The sequence below is a fragment of the Scyliorhinus torazame genome, chromosome 19 (assembly GCF_047496885.1).
Source record: "Scyliorhinus torazame isolate Kashiwa2021f chromosome 19, sScyTor2.1, whole genome shotgun sequence".
Taxonomy (NCBI): domain Eukaryota; kingdom Metazoa; phylum Chordata; class Chondrichthyes; order Carcharhiniformes; family Scyliorhinidae; genus Scyliorhinus; species Scyliorhinus torazame.
In genome coordinates this window covers 73,223,510-73,245,020 of record NC_092725.1, presented here as the reverse complement: position 1 = coordinate 73,245,020, position 21,511 = coordinate 73,223,510, and the positions used below count along the sequence as shown (strand labels likewise).

Sequence of the window (21,511 nt, the reverse complement as noted above, 5' to 3'; positions counted from 1 at the left end):
CGTCACGTCATAAAAATGGGCCGATAGTCTGCGGCCCGAAATGGGCTAGCAGCGACGTAACGGGATCCGCGCTTGCGCAGTGGTTCACGCCGTGCAGCGTCATACGCGCTGCACGGCGTGACGGCTCATAAGGCCGCGCAGCTCCCCCCCACCCGACCGGAACAGCCGACCGCAACACCCGACTTGATGGCTGGCCGTCGCACAGCCCCGAGGTTTGAGTCACGCGATGTGGAGGCGCTCCTGGATGCGGTGGAGCAGAGGAGGGACGCCCTGTATCCCGGGCACGGCCGCAGAGTTGCCCCACGCCACAGCCGGCGTCTGTGGAGGGAGGTGGCAGAGGCCGTCACCGCTGTGGCCCTAACACCACGGACAGGCACCCAGTGCCACAAGAAGGTGAACGACCTCGTCAGAGCAGGCAGGGTGAGCGTCCCCCATATCCCCCCTCCCCCAAATCCCCCCCTCCCCCATATCCCCCCCTCCCCCATATTCCCCCCCTCCCCCATATTCCCCCCCTCCCCCATATTCCCCCCCTCCCCCATATTCCCCCCTCCCCCATATTCCCCCATATTCCCCCCTCCCCCATATTCCCCCATATTCCCCCCTCCCCCATATTCCCCCATATTCCCCCCTCCCCCATATTCCCCCATATTCCCCCCTCCCCCATATTCCCCCATATTCCCCCCTCCCCCATATTCCCCCATATTCCCCCCTCCCCCATATCCCCCCTCCCCCATATCCCCCCTCCCCCATATCCCCCCTCCCCATATCCCCCTCCCCCATATCCCCCATATTCCCCCCTCCCCCATATCCCCCCCTCCCCCATATTCCCCCCCTCCCCCATATCCCCCATATTCCCCCCTCCCCCATATTCCCCCCTCCCCCATATTCCCCCCTCCCCCATATCCCCCATATTCCCCCCTCCCCCATATTCCCCCCTCCCCCATATTCCCCCCTCCCCCATATCCCCCCCTCCCCCATATCCCCCCCTCCCCCATATCCCCCCCTCCCCCATATCCCCCCCTCCCCCATATCCCCCCTCCCCCATATCCCCCATATCCCCCCTCCCCATATCCCCCATATTCCCCCCTCCCCCATATTCCCCCCTCCCCCATATTCCCCCCTCCCCCATATTCCCCCCTCCCCCATATTCCCCCCTCCCCCATATTCCCATATCCCCCCCTCCCCCATATTCCCATATCCCCCCCTCCCCCATATTCCCATATCCCCCCCTCCCCCATATTCCCATATCCCCCCCTCCCCCATATCCCCCATATCCCCCCTCCCCCATATCCCCCCTCCCCCATATCCCCCATATTCCCCCCTCCCCCATATTCCCCCCTCCCCCATATCCCCCATATCCCCCCTCCCCCATATCCCCCCTCCCCCATATCCCCCCTCCCCATATCCCCAAGTGAATCCAGCCCTAACCTTAACCTCTGCAATACACGCGCAACCGATGGCGTGCATTCATATACCTGCCTAACACTGTTGCCTTTTACCCCTGCCACCACCCCCCCCCCCCCCCCCAGGAGAAGCGCGCACACAACAATAGGGAGCATGTGAGGACTGGAGGAGGGCCCGCTGATGAGAGGCCACTGACCGTACACGAGGAAAGGGCCCTGGAACTGGCTGGCGGACCTGAGGACCGGGAGGTTGCTGATGCAGAGGTCGGGGCCCCACGAGCAAGTGAGCCACCAACAGCCCGTCCCCATATCCCCCCTCCCCTATATCCCCCTCTCCCGTATCACCTGATCACTGCCTGATGTCTAACCATGCATGCTTCATTGTGTATCGCAGGACCAAACGTCCAGGCACCCATCCCCGCAGATGCAGACCGCCCGCAGGATGCCCCTCGGAGACCACGGGAGACGGAGAGACCCGCACCCTCCAGCATGCGACGCCCGCAGGATGCCCCTCGGAGACCACGGGAGACGGAGAGACCTGGAGCAACAGGGAGACGACACCCCCGTCACGTGCGGGAGCGACCACCCAGCGATGAGGGGGGCAGCCACAGGCCCCCGTCACATCCGAGCCAGGACACCACTACCCAGGACACCACTATCCAGGACACCCCTACCCGGGACACCACTACCCGGGACACCCCTACCCGGGACACCACTACCCGGGACAGCACTACCCGGGACAGCACTACCCGGGACAGCACTACCCGGGAAGACGAAATACCGGACAGTGACTCAGAGTGGATGGGTGGAGACGAACCCCCACCCCAAAGTGCCATGGACTCAGAGTGGGACGAAGAGCACGACACAACGCCACTGCTGTCACCAACACCCTCCACCATCGCAGAAACACTCACCACGGTTGGGCACTTTAGTGATGAGGCGTCTGGTACACTCACTGGTGCGCACAACACAGCCGTCCCGGTACAGCAGGTGGAGGTAGGAGCAGCAGAGGGACCGGGCGGTCGGAGGGCAGCCCAGGCCAAGCGAACATCTGCCGCCCAGATGGATCCCGGGTTCCTGCAGTTACCACACCCACACATAGATCCGATGCAACCACCGACACGGAGACGAGCGAATAGGGTGACGGGTGGCTTGCGGCGGCTGCGGTCGCAGGTGGAGGAGTCCACCCGCGTCCAGGAGCTGGGAGTGGTCCCGGTCATGCGTGCCACCCAGGCTGACACCGCACGGGTGGCGTCCGCGGTGGAGGCAATGGGTGCGACGGTGTCAGACATGGGGAACGGTTTGCGAGGCCTGGGGCCTTCCGTGCAGGCGGCGTCTGTGGCCCAGGAAATGGCTGCCCTCTCACAGGAGGCCATGAGCCAGTGCCAGCGCCAGATGGCAGAGGCGCTCAACGCCATAGCCCAGTCTCAGCAGGCCATGGCCCAGTCTCAGCAGGCCATAGCCCAGTCTCTGCAGGCCATGGCCCAGTCTCTGCAGGCCATGGCCCAGTCTCTGCAGGCCATGGCCCAGTCTCAGCAGGCCATCGCTGAGGGCATCGGCGCCAGTGGCCATGTGCGAGCTGGCGTCGCACTGTCGCAGACAGGGTTCGACAACCCCCTGGGCTCCATGGCTGCAAACCTGCAGACCCCTGTCGATACCAGCACGGGCCTCCAGGACTGGCAGCGCCAGATGTCGGGGGCGCGTCGGATGGCCAGTCCGTTCGCATCCCCCACCCATGTAGAGGCCTGGGGGCCATCGGGCACCCCGAGGGAGGAGGAGGTGGTGTGGTCCGTCCCGGCTCCCTCTGTAGGGGAGGTCCCGGTACACCGCGACACCTCGGACTCCCCCCCTTCCGTCCCAGGGGCATCAGGTGGGCAACGGGCAGGACAGGCTGGCAGCTCGCCATCCCAGTCGCCCGGGCCGCAGCCTGGCCCATCTAGGCCAGGACGCCCCAGGAAACGGCCGCCAAAGGGATCCAGTGTCAGAGGGCAGGAATCACAGGAGTCCACCTCCAGTTCTGCTGTACCGTCTGGGGAACCACGTAGACGTAGTCAAAGGGCCCGTAAGGCCAAACAATTAGACACTGAGTAAGTTGGCACGGGTGCAGGGCACAGATGAGTTTTAGGCGCTAGGGCACGTGCATGAACTCCTTTGGTTATTAAAGTCAATGTTACACCTACCGAAGCTGCCTTTGTGCTCTGTCCAAAGTGTGCGGGGGTGTCATGTACGTTGAGCGCAAGTGTGTGTGTGAGGGGTGGTCTTACCTCAGCCCCAGGTGAGTCTGCCCCCTTCCCCCTGGGCCGCCATCAACATCCCCCGGGCAGAGGACGGGACCGTGCGCTGCAGTGTCACAGCCGCATGCAGGGATGGTCCAGGTGGATGGTGGTACTGTGGCCATGGGTCAGACATAGTCCAACGATGTAGAGCCAGGAGCTCATCGGAGGCGGGTTGTCATCATTCTCCATGGCCTGCGATAGACACGCGTCCACCCGCAACTGGGTGAGCCCGGCCCGTTGTGCCGCCGATGGATCGGCAATTGGGAGTGGGGGGGTGGTGTGCATGCGGGTGGGGTGTGTGGGGTTGGGGAGGGGGTGAGGGTGCTGGGTGGGTGGATGGGTGGGGGGTGTGGGTGGTCGGCTGTTGTCATGGTGTGCGGTCTGTGGCCATACTACCCGATTCCCACGCCCATCTAGTCAGTGAAGCGGGCGTCTATCAGTCTGTCCCGTGCCCGCTGGGCCAGCCGGTAACGGTGGACAGCCACCCGTCTGTGTCTACCCCGTCTGCCCTGACCATTGCCCCCATCCCCCTCATCTGGGGAGGACTGGGCCTCTTCCTGCTGCTCCTCCACTCCGCCCTCCTCTGCCTGCGGCACATCGCCCCTCTGCTGGGCTATGTTGTGCAGGACGCAGCACACCACAATGATGCGGCCGACCCTATCTGACCGATACTGGAGGGCGCCCCCAGAGAGGTCCAGGCACCTGAAACGCATCTTCAGCACGCCAAAGCACCTCTCGATCACTCCCCTTGTCGCTACATGGGCATCATTGTAGCGGTTCTCCGCCTCATTGCGTGGCCTCCGTATAGGCGTCATCAGCCACGATCGCAATGGGTAGCCCCTGTCGCCCAGCAACCAGCCCCTCAGCCGGGGATGGCGTCCCTCGTACATGCTGGGGATGGATGACCGCGACAACACGAATGAGTCGTGTACACTGCCTGGGTAACGGGCGCAGACGTGCAGGATCATCATGCGGTGGTCGCAGACCACCTGTACGTTCATCGAATAGGTCCCCTTCCTATTAGTGAACACGGCCCTGTTATCTGCAGGTGGCCGCACGGCGACGTGCATCCCATCGATCGCGCCCTGGACCATGGGGAACCCGGCAATGGCAGAGAAGCCCACGGCCCGGGCATCTTGGCTGGCCCGGTCCACGGGGAAGCGGATGTAGCGGTGCGCCATGGCATAAAGGGCATCTGTCACTGCCCGGATGCACCGATGCACCGATGTCTGCGATATGCCGGACAGGTCCCCACTCGGTGCCTGGAATGACCCCGTTGCATAAAAGTTCAGGGCCACCGTAACCTTGACGGACACGGGGAGAGGGTGTCCCCCGCCAGTGCCACGCGGTGACAGGTGTGCCAGCAGGTGGCAGATGTGTGCCACGGTTTCCCGGCTCATCCGGAGTCCCCTCCTGCATTCCCGGTCCGTGAGGTCCTGGTATGACTGCCGGGGCCGGTACACACGGGGCGCCCTCGGGTGCCTCCGTTGCCGTGGGGCCGCGACGTCCTCCTCCCCCTCCTCGTCCTGTCGGTCAGGTGTCCCTCCAGCCTGGGCGGCTGCCGCCTGCCCCTCTGCGGCAGCCTGCGCCGCCTCTCTGGCACGCTCCTCCTCCTCCTCCTCCTCCTCCTCCTCCTCATCCTCATCCAGGGCAACATAGACATGAGCGGCTGCCACCACGGCGGCCAACATCGCTGGATGATCTGAAAACATGACGACCTGGTGGGGGGGAGGGGAACGACGACATGTCATCATTGCCCATATCCCCTCCTCCCCCCAGCCAGGTGGCATGGACCGCATGGGTCCAACTGTTGGAGGCTGGCACCTGGCCAGGTGGACCAACTCATTTGCCCTCCCATCACCCACCCCGGCACGGACCCCCCCCCCCCCCCAACCTCCACCCCGGCACGGACCCCCTCCCCAACCCCCAACCTCCACCCCAGCACGGACCCCCCCCCCCCAACCTCCACCCCGGCACGGACCCCCTCCCCAACCCCCAACCTCCACCCCGGCACGGACCCCCTCCCCAACCTCCACCCCGGCACGGACCCCCTCCCCAACCTCCACCCCGGCACGGACCCCCTCCACAACCCCCAACCTCCACCCCGGCACGGACCCCCTCCCCAACCCCCAACCTCCACCCCAGCACGGACCCCCCCCCCCCAACCTCCACCCCGGCACGGACCCCCTCCCCAACCCCCAACCTCCACCCCAGCACGGACCCCCCCCCCCCCAACCTCCACCCCGGCACGGACCCCCTCCACAACCCCCAACCTTCACCCCGGCACGGACCCCCCCCCAACCTCCACCCCGGCACGGACCCCCTCCACAACCCCCAACCTCCACCCCGGCACGGACCCCCTCCCCAACCTCCACCCCGGCACGGACCCCCTCCCCAACCTCCACCCCGGCACGGACCCCCTCCACAACCCCCAACCTCCACCCCGGCACGGACCCCCCCCCCCAACCTCCACCCCGGCACGGACCCCCTCCCCAACCTCCACCCCAGCACGGACCCCCCCCCCAACCTCCACCCCGGCACGGAACCCCTCCCCAACCCCCAACCTCCACCCCAGCACGGACCCCCCCCCCCCAACCTCCACCCCGGCACGGACCCCCTCCCCAACCTCCACCCCGGCACGGACCCCCTCCCCAACCTCCACCCCGGCACGGACCCCCTCCACAACCCCCAACCTCCACCCCGGCACGGACCCCCTCCCAGCACTCCCCCGGAGCCCAGCCTACTCTAATACCACCCCCCCCCCCCCCCGCCGCACACACACACAAGCCGAGACACACCTCTCCTCAGGCAATCAGTCTGCGGCCACGCCATTTCCTGCCCAGAGCCAACCCCCCAGGCCGTCACTCACCTCCTCGCTGGTCGGCGTGAGCCTGGAGCACCGGGTCACGCCGATGAAAAGGAGGTTTGATTGACGTCGACGTGAACGGTCATCACGTCGACGGGACTTCGGCCCATCCGGAAGGGAGAATATCGGCAGGCCGAAAATCGGCTGCCTTGCGCAGACCCGTGACATTCTCCGCGGCAGCGGCGCCATTAACGCCCCGCCGACTTTTCTCCCTTCGGAGACTTCGGCGGGGGCGGGGGCGGGATTCACGGCGGCCAACGGCCATTCTCCGACCCGGCGGGGGGTCGGAGAATGACGCCCCAGAAATCTTGTGGTGTGATTCTGTCGGTTCAATGATATGGTTTTGGATTTCTTTGGTAAAAGTTAACAGTCCCAACAGGCTCATTACACATGTGCATTCCGAATGTTGCTCCATCTGCGAGGATATGGAGCCTCCAGTGCACACGGCCAAGTTGGACTTGCCTGTTTGCCACACAATTACATAAATAATTTTTTAAAAATGTAATAATGGTATTAACGGTTGCAAGATGTTGCTATCACATCGATTGATCTGTTATGGGTGGGTGGTTTTTGGATTCACATCAGGGATTCCCAAACTGTGCTTCTTTGTCACATCTCTGTGGGAGTCAGGCGAGGAAGGGTTATGGGGAAGCAATTCTGCGTGGATTTTATTATTTATTTCATGTATTTTTATAATGGGCTACACAAAAGGTTCTAAAACTCTGTCGGAATTTGTTGTATAAAGTAGTTAATTTACTTCACGATATACCAATGAGAATACAGAAAGGATGACATACATAGCTCTCCCCTCCAATCACCGTACACTACAGCGTGGTTTGAGTTGCCAAGCAACTGTCCAACCTAACTGAGCTCAGAAATAAGTTGGGCTTTTTTTTCCCAGTTGTACACTATATCTGCCAGGGCTTAACAGTGAAAAATGAACAGATGGCTAAAGACGGTTAGAGTTACGAAAAACACATCAAAGTATCAGATATAAGAAACAAAGTAATGAAATTGGTTTTGCCAGTACCAGGGCACTTGCTGACATTGCTGGTGAGACAACAACTACTGACTCAACATGCAAGTCGCTGCCTGCGAAGCAAAATGCTGACACAAGACATGAAGCAGAATCTATATCAAAGAGACATAAATGACAAAAAAAAATACAATGAAACAAGGTCTAGTGATGGTGAATATTCTTAGCTGCAGTTCGTGTTACGTAGTTAAGTCCTGTCGATGAACAGTCTAAAAACCATGGGCAGGGGTGGCACAGCAGTCAGGACCCGGGTTCGATCCCGGCCCCGGGTCACTGTCCGTGTGGAGTTTACGCGTTCGCCCCGTGTCTGCGTGGGTCTCTCCCCCACACACCCAAAGATGTGCAGGGTAGGTGGATTGGCCACGCTAAATTGCCCCCTAATTGGAAAATAAATTGAGCACTTTAAATTTATTTTTAAAATCCATGGGCGGATGATGGGGTTTCTTACCCTTCCACCTCAAGAGTCAACAGAGAAGATATCTCCGGTGATACTGGCTGCCCCTGAAGCCATTTAATGCTGAGTGCGGAGCTAACTGGCTACGGGTGACACTTCCTCCCTATATTGGGACGACGTTCTGCTTGAGAGAGCTGCCTGCCAATCCAACTGTCTGGCAACTTTGCAGTCCCAGCAGCGCCAGGTCTGAGGAGTGGCCATTGCTGGGATAGCAGCCAATCCCTGGAGAGGAGGAGCTAATGGAAGTCCAGGCTTCAGACACGGCCGAGGTGAGTATGAGAGGGTGGGTGGGAACTAAAGGAGGGATATGACCTTGTGGGAAGTGCCTTCAATTGGTATAGGAGTCCCGCAAAGAAGGTTCCACCCCCCCACCCGTGCCTGGCTCAGTAAAATTAGGAAATAATAAGGCTATTCACACTTCTAGGGAAGCCACTTCTAGGGAAATTACTTTCCGTTTACCCTGGTGTAAATGAGAATTGAACTTCAAAAGTCTTCACATGTCTGGATACCTGCAATCTACTTGGAGCTTGCTGGAAGTTTGACTACATTGTACTGGAAAGGTCAGGTGACTTTTGGCAGCCATCTTTAAGGCTCCTTGAGCCCACTTGAAAGGAAGATTAGCTTTTTATAACATCTATAATATAACGACTATACATTCATTTCATTATGCTCAGAGAGAAGGCTCAAAATTTAACTGAATTAGTGCTATTAACAAACAACAGTGTCACATTAGTGTAATGATATCCTAACTCAATCGTGAACTGTGTCATCAGCATCCAGTACTTTGCTCTGCAAAGTCGCAGGTGTGGCAGGCTTAGCTCCTCTTCTGGTGTACGTGCAGTACATTTAAAAAGTAACAAGGAGGATATTTTGTTTTACTAGTCACTGGCAAGCAGAACAACAGGCAATGAGATGTTTCACTTGCTTGACAGCTTCATAAAAATACCCGAGATATCAACATCTGGTTACAATGTATTGGCACCTGTCCCAATGACACAAAGTCATTGAACGGTAGGAACAGTGGAGTAGTGACAGGTATCAAGAGCAGTCACTCCTAATGTAATGCGAGTGTATTGCAGTATACATAGAGGACGCACTCACTGTTGAAACTATGCCTACTAACGTGAAAGGTGCTGGACAATGCTGTGAAGGTGGTAAACATTCTAGGAGTTCAATACTTGAATTCCAGAACATTTTTCTGCTCTACGTACGAGGTAGGAAGCAGGCATCATCAATTCATCGATCCACATAATAGGAGGTTCAATGGCTGTTCCATGGCAGGTGACTTTCAATTCCATTCGGAGGTCATAAATCCTTTGCAGACCACACATTCCCACTCTTTCACTGTCTGAGTCTCACAGCCTGGTGCTCACATCTGGGCTACTTCTAAAAAATATTCTCTCACCTGCATGAGCTACATCTAGGACTAAGCAAGCTGAAAACAACCAGCTCCAATGTCTGGGACAATGATAAAAAAAGCTGGAATTCTGGGCTCACACTGCGGAGGAAAGCAATTATAACGTTATCAAACCTGTCTGAATTCCTGTTACAGGACAATATCAGTGGTGACATTAAGAAACACTTCACTAAACTGGCGAGGCAATTATGGGGAGTGCTTCTCCTCAATGGGAAACACAGGCAGCTGCACCAGCTACCCTTTCACACATTGCTCTGCAGTATCCATGCCATAGTATTCGGCAAAAGAGAACTTCCCGGGCATCAAGGTCGACTCCAACAAAAGGAGTTGGTTAGGTTTTGGGTCCAAATATGGGACCGGATTGCCAGACAGGCCTATAAAGGATTTGATACTGTTGTTCTCTACAATTTGCCTTCTATTTTTACCATTCACTCAAATGAAATCATGCGCACCTTTGTGTAGAAAGTGATGTATAAATTATCACCTCAAACATCATGCATGCGTGTTCAAACAAAGAATCACATCTGTCACCAGAATGACAAGTAATACTTTTAAGTCATTGTTTAAGTTGTGTACGTGTATAAAAATTTGTACATTTTATACACTGCTTGGATATTAAAAGGGGTCAAAGTATTGAACCTGTACACTGATTGGGGTACATGAGCAACTGGTGGATCTAGAAGGGGCTAGGGGGAATGTACTGTAATTTAGTTTAGAATATATAATGGAGGTACAATGTGCACAGGTTATTATACTGACTTGGCGTCACACCAACAAACTGAAGGTGGAGGTAAAATATGCAAACTCGGATTGTGCACCAGATTAATGAGGTTACAGCGGCATAATTCCGATCAGACTGTTTGCCCAACATCAGTAGATATTAAATTAGAGATGGAGAATGAAGGACATCCCACTCTTCAGATTTTGTACTCAAATTCAAATTAAAGTATTAAGTGGGAGGAATAATAAAACTTCTGCTTACTTCCAATACTTTGGACCTGGTCATAAATCTGAGAGGTTAGAAGTGGCTGCGGAAGCTCGCGGAGGAACGTTTTCAAGATAACAGCAGGAATATTCTCATCTCCATATTCCTCAAATTTAATTGGTTTACCTGAAAAAGATATTAGAAAATAATGAGCATATTTTTTCACTATAATACATACACAATATATCAAAATCTTAAAGACTCTGCTTTTCAAAAAAATTTAGAGTACCCAATTAATTTTTTCCAATTAAGGGGTAATTTAACATGGCCAATCCACCTACCCTGCACATCTTTGGGTTGTGGGGGCGAAACCCACACAAACACGGGAGAATGTGCAAACTCCACACGGACAGTGACCCAGAGCCGAGATTGAACCTGGGACCTCAGCACAGTGCGGCTGCAGGGCTAACCCACTGCGCCACAGTGCTGCCAAGACTCTGTATATTTAGCCATTCAGAATTACTTCCCTTCAGATTTGTTGGTCTCTTTGCCATATATAACTTCACCTCCCATTCAAACATACACTTTATTGATTGCCGATCTTCCAGTTGCTGATTTGGTACATTCTCCTAGCTGTTATCTCAGATACATGGCACAGCATTCCTACTGGCAGTGGAGGAAGAGTCTCTTGGATTCTTGAATCATTAGCCCTGCCACAGTCTTAGTTCTGATGGATAATCCCAATAGCGAGCATCCTGAACTGACCTAGAATGTGTTCATTGTTCGAGTGTTTTCAACCTAGAAGTGCAGCTTCCTCTCGTGGTTTTCTCCAACCCCTCCTCCGCTATCTTCGCATTATAGGATCATAGAATCCCTGCAGTGCAAATCTCTGGAGCAACCTCATTATACTCCCCACTGAAGAGCTCGGCTCCGAGAGATACAGCAATATGTCATCTGCATAGAAGGACACCCTGTGCTACAACCCCCCCTCCCCCGGCAACACCCTCACTATTGCCTTCCACAACTCCGAGTTCCTCAGTACAATGACCAAGGGCTCTATAGCCAATGCAAACAATAGGGGGGACATGGGGCATCCCAGTCTCATACCCCGGTGCAATGATAAATACCCTGAATTCATACTATTGATGTGCATGCACGCCATTGGCTCCTTATATAGCAGCTGCACCCACGGCACAAACTTCAGCCCAATCTCAAATTTCTCCAATATCACCATCAAATAACTCCACACCACCTGATCAAACACCTTCTCAACATCCAATGCCACCACCACCCCCTTCTCCCTTCCCTCTGCCAGAGAAAGCACCACATTCAGCTACCTCCTCACATTTGAGGAAAACTTGTCTTTCCTTTACGAACCCCGTCTGGTCCTCCCCAATACCCTTTGGAAGGCACTCCTCCAACATTAACGCCGACACCTTTGCCAATATCTTGGCATCTACATTCAGCAGAGATATACGACCCATACTCCACCGGATCCTTGTCCTTCTTAAGCAACAATGAGATGGAGGTCTGCCCCATTGTCTGTGGCAAGACATCCCTGACCATCGTGTCCTCAAACTCCCATCAATGGCGCCAGCCTATCCTTAAATCTTTATAAATTTCGACCAGGAACCCGTCGCCTTCCCTGCCTGCATCTTCCCAATCGCCTCCTCCAGCCCTGCTCTCCCACCTCCCCCAACTTTGGGCACTCTAGCCCATTCAAAAACCCCTTCATCTCCAGCTCCTCTTCCGGTGGCTCCAAAGATCACCTGCCAACTGCCTTCTCCTCATATTCATAAACAGGCCCCATCGCCCTTTTCAACTGATGCACTGCTTTCCCCATGGACAAACCTGCAACTCCTTCCTCTTTATCAGTGGACCCGGTCATGGCACCCGCATACGTCCCATCCATCTCCAAAATCTCTTCGATCAGTCGTTGGTGTTCCTCCCTCTCCACCTTGGCCTTAAACGAGATCACCTCCTCCCTCACCACAGCCTTCAGAGCTTCCCAGACCACAGACAGAGACACCTCTCCCGTGCAAAGAAACCCCAGCCTCTGGATTGCCCCTGCTTCAAAACCACATCCATCCAATGCAGAGCGTGATTCGAGATCACAATTGCCGAGTCCTCCGACCCCATAACTCCAGCCAACAGCACCTTTCCCACTGCACGAGAAAGTTAATATTTGAAAACACCTTGTGCACAGAGGAGAAAAACAAATATTCCCGACTCCTTGGGTGCGAAAATCTCCACGGGTCCACTCTCCCTCCCCATCTTCCACATGAGCCCCGCCAACACCTCCCCCCCCCCCCCCCCCCTCACTCCCTCCCTCTCTTTCCCCCCGCACTTCCTCCCTCGATTGGGACAGTGAGCACGGCTGGGACCTGGCCACCCTCGGTTCCAGCACTATGTTCCAATCCCCCCCACTATCAGCTCACGGGTATCCAGATCCGGGATGGCACCCAACGCTAATTTCACAAGCCTCGCATCATCCCAATTAGGGGAATGCGCTAACCAGTGCCACCAATTTCCCCTCCAAGGCACTCGTCACTGTCACGTATCGGTCCCCCTGGTCAGCGACCACCTTCTCCATCTAGGACCTCTCTTTTGCCCACCACGATCTCCACCCCCAAGCCCTATTATCGCACCTCGAATGAAACACCTGACTCACCCACCCCTTCCTAAGCCTCACCTGATCCTTCACCCTCAAATGGGTCAGCATCATCACATCAGCTTTTAAACTCTTCCAGTGTGTCAAAGCTCTTGCTGTCTTCACCGGTCCCCCTAACCCCCTCACGTTCCAAGTCACCATTCTGACCGGAGGGGGTCTCACCGCCCCTCCTATCCACCAGGACCATTCCGTCAGGCCCGCCCCATCCTTTATTTACCATTGAACCCTTCCTGCCCCTCTCCCAGAATCCCCCCCCATCCACTTCCTCCCCCCTCCCAAGATCCCCCCATCCACTTCCTCTTTCAAACACCCCACACAGTATTGATCCCCTCCCCCTGCCATTCGCGCATCCCAGGTCCATGGAAATCTGCTCGACCAGGCTCCAATGACTGTGACCCCTCCCACCATCACACCCCTGTTTACTAGCCAATCTACGTTTGCTAATGCGGTGACCCCTGTCTGAGCCCCCTCCTCCCCACCCCACGTGCCCAAAAACCACCTCCCTTAAACCAAGAAACATTACAGAACCACATCCATAAAGAAAAAATAAAACGAAAGCCAGGACACATGTAAATTCAAGGAGACAAAAAAAATAAAACCCCATTCAATAGAAAACCCTCCATAAGAAATACACAATCTCCTTCCCCCACCAACTAAGTCCAAATCCCAACTCTCATCTCAGTCCGCGTCCTTCAGCCTTAACAAACCCCTCTGCCGTCTCAAAATAAAAATCACTCAAATTGTGAGTCACTCTCAGCCTCGCAGGTAGACCACCCCCACAGCTCCGCAAACATCTTCACAAAGTACTTGGTCGGCCTTGGGTCCTCCACCCCCTCGGGCAAGCCCACAATTCTCAGATTTTGCCTCCTCGACCTGTTCTCCAGGTCCGCCACCTTGGCTCTTAGCCCTTTGTTGACCTACGCCACCCTTCGCAGCTCCTCACCCATCGACGTGAACTGGTCGCTGTGCTGTGACACAATGCATCCTTCACCTTCTCTACTTGCTCTCGCACCTCGACCGACACCTTCATCTGCCTTTACTGGGACAATTGCCTCCTCCACCCACGCTTTCATCAAAGCCACCATCTCCCTCCGAAGCACCTCCATATGCTTCGCAAACAGCCTCTTAAACTCCATCGACATCACCTCAATCAGAGTTTCCACCATGAGGGGAGCGACCCCACTTGATGACCCAGCCCCCGCCAACTTTCTTCCTGCGGGACTCTCAGTCTCACTTGCTGGCAGACCATCGCCTTCTTTCCAGCACCTTTCTTCTGGGATATCGACATTCCTCATCTTCTTTATGACTTCCCACACCAACTCATCCACAAACTACCCCTGAATCAGAGCAAAAGTTCAAAAACCAGAGACTCTAGCAGGAGCCACCCAACGTGGGACCTCCACCTACAGGCCGCCACTGAAAGTCCAAAACTCACCACTGCATCGCTATTGACCTATCCCTTAACCTTTTTTCAAAATCTTTCTTTTCACATGTAGGCTTACATTGACACTGCAATGAAATTACTCTGAAAAGCCCCTAGTCGCCACATTCCGGTGTCTATTGGAGTAAACAGAGGGAGAATTCAGAATGTCCAAATTACCTAACAGCATGTCTTTCGGGACTTGAGAGGGGAAACCGGAGCACCTGGAGGAAACCCACGCAGACTCCACACAGACAGTGACCCAAGCCAGGAATCGAACCTGGGACCCTGGCGCGGTGAAGCCATAGTGTTAACCACTATGCTACTGTGCTGCCCCTCATTTGTCAGTTTTTTTTTCTTCTTTCGGACATTTATTAGATGCCGGTTGTACTCAAATTTCAAGTGCACAATGCTTACAAATTAAATACTGCTATTTCAAAAACTCAAATTGACCAGATATCAAATAAGCTTAAAAACCATCTGAAGTAAAAAGAAAAATAGCCCATCTACAAAAATACGTTTTAAGCCAGTTCCAAAAATCAGTTGCAGGAAAGGTTAAGAAACCATGCTGCATAGGTTTACTAGTGTGAAACGTTCTGGTATCTGGTCAACGGTATGCAAGCACAGCAGATCTTCATCACAGTCGAAAGCGCACTTTTCTTATTATTGCTAGAATTTGACTTTGATGGTCTTCGTTTGATGACAAAATTGATTGATGTTAAGAGATGCTGAGCTGATGTTACTCAGCACTGCCCTGCTCGGTCTCCGGAGCAGGGATGTTCTCAGCTGGTGTTTCGGATGCCTTGGTCTCGTCGCCATCTTTTGGTTTAGGGTTTTGTGGTCGGCGATGCCTATAATTGTAGTGGCGGCGAAATCGCCTGGGATGCGACTGTTGATCTTGTTGGCCATCCCCTTGGTTTTCTTGATCTTCTTTACTACTTCCCTCCATTGGTGGACGTGGGCGAGGAGGTCCTCTGCAGTAGTGTGGACGTTAGCCCCCAAAACGATTTTGCCCTCTGTTGGGGTTTACCACCTTCTTTCCCAGCAGCTTGATTTTCATTTATTTCACCACCCTCCGTAATTTCTCCCCGAGGCTGGTTGCTATATTGTGGACGGCAACCATAGCGGCGATGAAGAAAGTAGGGTGGATAACGCGGTCTTCTGTTTGGAGGGTGATGCTGTTGATTTTGATATTCCTGGTTTTCTCCATCTGTTGCTGTCTCTGCTCCATCTCCTTTCTCTCCACCTTCAATGTTCCTTTGGTAATTACGCGGTGGGCATCGGTGGCAAGGGTTATAGCGACAGTAACGATTTCGGTCCGCAGCATATCGGCTTCTTTGGACTGGAACTCCACCTGGACCAGTGACATTTGCCACCTCTGCACCCTTTTCGCCTTCCACTACGTCAAACTCCACAGTTTATCCGTCTCCAACACTATGTAGGTGTTTCCGGGAGTTATTCTTCTTTATGGCAGTCTGATGTACAAATACATCTTCCTTCGTATCATTCCGGTTGATAAATCCTTAGCCATTTTGTACATTGAACCACTTTACTGTTCCAAGAACCTTTGTTGCGATTACTTTCTTCTCCCCAGCGGATTTGGGTTTGTCTGGCTGTTGCTGCTGTGGTTGTTGCTCTGTCTCGGCCTCGCACATGGTGTTCTCAGTCTGCGGGTGATGGTACAGTGGGACCGCTCTCAGCTGGGGGCTGCGCTCTCTCCCTCATTTGTCAGTTGACTTAAACTAGATCTGCTTTCATGTCCTCATAATTACCCTTACGTTTACGATATTAATCTTAGATCCACTCTTCAATCCCTCAAACAGAATGTCAAATTCAATCATATTATGATCGCAACTATCTATGGGCGCCTTCACGATGAAGCCATTTAACCTCATTAGAATTCCAGCTCTAGTATAGTCTGTTCTCTAGTTGGCGCCAGAATGACGCCAGGATTTTGACAGTGACTTCCTTGCAGTGTTAATGTAAGCCTATTTGTGACAATAATAAAGATTATTATTATGTGCTGTTCTAAGAAACTGTTCTGAAAACATTTTATAAACTGCACATCCACACTACCTTTGCCCATTGGATTTTCCCTGTCTACATGCAGATTCAAAACCCCATAATTATTGCTGTACCTTTCTGACAAGCTCACATTATTTCATCTTTTATACTACAACCTACTGTGTGGATACCTGTACACCACTCCCATAAGTGACTTCTTGCCTTCATCATTTTTCACCTTTACCCAACCACTTCTACATCCTAGTTTCCTGAACTCAGGTCATCCCCCTCCAGTGCCAGGACAAAATTAATTAACAGAGCCAACCCTCCAGCTTTTCCCAGCTTCCTGTCCTTCCCAAATGTAACTTCAATATTCAGGCCTCAACCTTGGTTATATCTCCAATGGCTATCAGGTCATATTTATTTCTATATGAGCCATCAGTTCAATTTGACTGCTAAAAGCCTTTAGCTTTATCCTTTTAATATTTTTGCAACCTCTAACCTTTTCTGCTGATTTACTCTTAGATTTGTACTCCCTGTCACGGTCTGTGTATCATTCCCCATATTAGTATCTTGCTCTCTTGCCTTGTTGATTTCCTTTGTTTTGCCACATCTTCCCAAATTGGATCCCTTGCTCCCACTATTTAGTTTAAAAACCCCTCAACTTTCCTAGTTATGCAGTTTGCTAGAACACCTAAAAGGGTTCAGGTGTGGATTGTCTCAACGGTAGAGCCTCCACTTTACCCAGTACTGGTGTCAGTGGTTTGCCGGTGTGGGCAAATTATTGGAATCAATTAGAATAATAATCTTTATGAGTGTCAAGTAGGCTTACAGCAACACTGCACCAAAGTTACTGTGAAAAGCCCCCCGTCGCCATACACCTTCGCCTGTTTGGGTACACGGAGGCAAAATTCAGAATGTCCATTCAGCGAACAAGCACATCTTTCGGGTATTGTGGGAGGAAACCGGAGTGCCCGGAGGAAACCCACGTAGACACGGGGAGAACGTGCAGATTCCGCACAGACAGTGACCCAAGCCGGGAATCGAACCTGGGTCCCTGGCGCTGTGAAGTAACAGTGCTAACCGTGCCGCCCATAGCACAATTGTCTCATTTTTTTTCCTTAGCTCAATCTATATGGGTTCATCGTATTAAACTTCTAACATATCATCCCTCCTCACAGCTGTATTTGTTTCTTCAACCAAAATTGCCAACCAGTTTCCTTAATTTAAAAAAATCACCCCCTCTCTCACGTCTGAAATCCCTGTAACCAGGAATGTTGAACTGCCAGACCTGTTCCTCAAGCCATATAATAGCTTTGATATCACACTGTCATGTTTCTGTGTTCTCAGCTCATTGGCGTTATTTGCTATATCCCTTGCATTGAAGTATACAAGCACGACAAAGTTCCTTTTAAAAAAAAATTCTAACCTTAGTTTCCTCTGCCTTCCATTTCCGATTTTGCCCCATCTAATTCACCCTCAGGTTCCCATCCCCCTGCCAAAATAGTTAAAGACCTAGCTTTTCAAATGTGATAGTTTTATTGAAGATAATGTAAAATTCATAAGATATAGGAGCAGAATTAGGCCATTTGGTCCATCGAGTCTGCTCCGCCATGTTTTAAACTAAAATACAAAATGGATTTTTGTGTTGAGGGGAAATCCCATATTCAGCGTCTTTCGTGCAACTCAGTTTCTGAGTGACTGGAATCTGACAGTGGTTTTCCAATGTTTACAGTACTAAATGCTGCTCTCATCCAGCTAGGAGACTGAAGAACATCTGTGTCTCTGGCTCTCCTGAAATATTTGTGTAAAAGACAGGGGAGCCAGTACACTTACCCCACTCATCCATAACTTCAGCTAAATAAGCATCAATATAAAAACATATTTTAACACTGTTGCTACTTGAATGACAATCAAACCAATAATCCATGCATGTGAAATCCCTCATCATCTGTATATAAATGCAGCTCTAATAATAATGAATAGAAGTATTACTGGATCAAATTTTCAGTCACTGAATGTCATCATATATGCACCTGGAAATAAAAAAGATGTTGATTGCTGGACATCCCAGCTATTATTTCTTTACCTTTCTGCATTGGGAGATAATGCTATTGCCGATTACATTGACAGATAGCTAGGTGGCCACCTACCCAGGTTATATTGTTTCTGGATTTCCTTTATGACCTGGATGTTGGCTGATCGTCTGAACAAACCTTCAGTTTTAAGTGCTGTAAACAAAATATTGAACTTTTCAGCAAGTTGTCGTCTCTCACAGCAGCAATATTATAACACTTGCAATCTGCTAAATGCAATTCAAGAAAAAGACATGGTAGCATTTTCTGAGATCTTCCCATTGTTCAAGAGCTTCACACATACGTGGCTACTATGATAGTACAACCACAATTGCATCCATTCATGTTCCTAAACAGGAAGTCACGGACAATGCATCCTCAACTTCCCAATATGTGTAGCTACTGTGCGAGGTTTCTCACCATTGGTATAAACGTAGGAAGCCACCAGTCTCAAACTTTTGCTTAGAAGGAGGTACAATAATCTTAAAATTAAAATGACGTGACAAAAACAGCAAAGGATGGTGCATTCCAACAACAGTGTACCAAATTGAGGCAATAAGGGCTCACCAAAATATTTATTATTCAATTTGATGTTCTTTCAAATAGAGAATGGTGGGGGCGACATGGTGGCACAGTGGTTAGCACTGCTGCCTCACAGTGCTGAGGACCCTGGTTTGATCCTGGCCCGTTTGGATTTTGCACATTCACCACGTGTTTGTGTGGGTCTCACCCCCACAACCGAACGATGTGCAGGCTAGTTAGATTGACCACACTAAATTGCCCCTTATTCCGAAAAAAAAATTGGATACTCTGAATAATAAAAAAATAGTGAATGCTGGATAGTGGAGTGCCAACCAGGACAAAATTTCAAAACGTCTTTTGAATCTCAAGATTTGGAGATAGTATGGCCCTGAACAACAGTGATGTCATCACTGCAAATGTGGGGTGGCACGAGGCACAGTGGTTAGCACTGCCACCTACGGCACTGAGGACCTGGGTTCAAATCCCAGCACAGAGTCACTGTCTGTGTGGAGTTTGCACATTCTCCCAGTGTCTGCGTGGGTTTCACCCCCACAATCCAAAAGATGTGCAGGTTAGGTGGATTGACCATGCATAGCCCCTTAATTGGAAAAAAATAATTGGGTACTCTTACATTTTTTTTTTAAAAAATCACTGCAAATGTGAGTGACTGGCAGGAAGAACAGCATCAGTAACCATGAAGCAGGTTTGACTCACAATCCACTGCTGCATTTCTGGTCCAGCTGCATCATTATGTGGCAGAGTTGAGCAAATGTGGTGAGGAATGGAGAGAAAAAAGGTAGAATAGGAGGTCATCGATTGTCCTTTTCTTTTGTATACCACTAAAGCAACTCACTTTAGAGTAATATTGACGGATGATGCCTGGGATTGCGTTGCCCCTCAGGCTAGAGGTGCACAACACTAAAAGCTGCATGGAGTGGAGAGAATGTGGTGTGTGGTGGAAATGAGCTGCCAATCAGCAATGAGAACGGGTTAATAATCAGCAAGATCCTATTAACCTTCAGCCACTGTCAATATGTAGCCCTGCGCTCCATTTAATGAAACCACACGAAGAAAGTGTGACACAATTCGGAACCCTTTTTCTTTGGCCTCAATCTGGAGAACAGCATAGTTCAGCGACTAAAAGTTTTATCTTTATTTCCACCAATGAAGACATTCACAACTTTCAAGTGTCTGCAAACCATACTGAGGTTCCTAATCACAACAGGACAATCCACTTAATTTGGGCGGATTCCAGGCCTATGCAGTGAAATACTCCAGAAAATATGGGAGTGGTGGGATCTGAGCGAGAAAGAGATGGTAAAAGCAGCAGAGCTATTTTGGTGTCCCTGGCACCCCAATTGTGCTAGGTCAATTTAGTTAAAATTTACCCTTATTAGTAAAGTCGGGATTTGTTAATTGAATTTAATGAGCCTGGTGGGTAGGGTCAAGGCGGATTTACTGAGGTTGGACAGCCTTCCCCCATCATTGGCAGGCCGGGTGCAGACAGTAAAGACAAATATTTTGCCACTGCTTTTATTCTTATTTCAGTGCCTACTGGTCACTTCACGGAAAATGTTTTTATGGGGGTGGAACGGTTGATTTCATCATTTATTTGGGCAGGTGAGTTAGCAGGGATTAGGAAGACGGTGCTTCAGAGAGGGCAGCAGTTAGGGGGTCTGGACGTTCCAAACCGGTTGTATTATTATTGGGCGGCGAACGCTGAGAAGGAGTGGGGTTGGGGTAAGGAGCCGGAGGCTTTGTGGGTGAAGATGGAGGCAGGCTCATGTGAGGGGTCAGGGTTACGCGCACCACTCCAGTTCGTCGAGGGAAAAATTTGGGGTGTCCGGTGGCCACATTGACGGTATGGAGGCAATTTCAGCAGCACTTTAGGTTAGGGGCAGGATCAGGTTCGATGTCGATCCGAGGGAATCACAGATTTGAGCTGCCGAGGTCTGATGCTAGGATTTGGGGATGGGAGGTGCGGATATGAAGGACTTATTTTTCTAGAAGGGCAGTTCACTAGTTTAGAGGAGATGGATGGAGAAGGTTGAAGCCTTTAGGTATATGCAGGTGTGGGACATTGCAACAAAATATTTTCCTGCTTCTCAGTTGCCGCCTTCCTTATTTTTGGAGGGGCTTTTTTCAGTGATGGGGCTGGAGGGGTTATCTCGGCAATTTGTGGGAGGATGTTGGAGGATAGGGTGTCATTGAACATAGAACATAGAAAATACAGCACAGAACAGGCCCTTCGGCCCACGATGTTGTGCCGAACCTTTGTCCTAGATTAATCATAGATTATCATTGAATCTACAGTGCAGAAGGAGGCCACTCGACCCCCCGAGTCCGCACCGGCCCCTGGAAAGAGCACCCCACCCAAACTCAACACCTCCACCCAACACCAAGGGCAATTTTGGACACTAAGGGCAATTTATCATGGCCAAT

At 52.0% G+C, this 21,511-nt stretch overlaps 1 protein-coding gene and 1 pseudogene across 1 annotated transcript in view; both read right to left on the bottom strand.

The window, feature by feature from the left end:
* Positions 1-21,511, bottom strand: part of LOC140396217 (rho GTPase-activating protein 8-like) — a 122,043-nt gene that overhangs the window by 13,724 nt on the left and 86,808 nt on the right. Inside the window, exons 10-11 of the mRNA XM_072484533.1 lie at positions 18,626-18,703; positions 10,435-10,563 (exon numbers count right to left, since the gene is read on the bottom strand). Coding sequence (XP_072340634.1) covers positions 10,435-10,563; positions 18,626-18,703 — 207 coding nt within the window. The remainder of the gene's footprint in view (positions 1-10,434; positions 10,564-18,625; positions 18,704-21,511) is intronic.
* LOC140396218 (Y-box-binding protein 1-like) lies at positions 15,024-16,138 on the bottom strand (annotated as a pseudogene).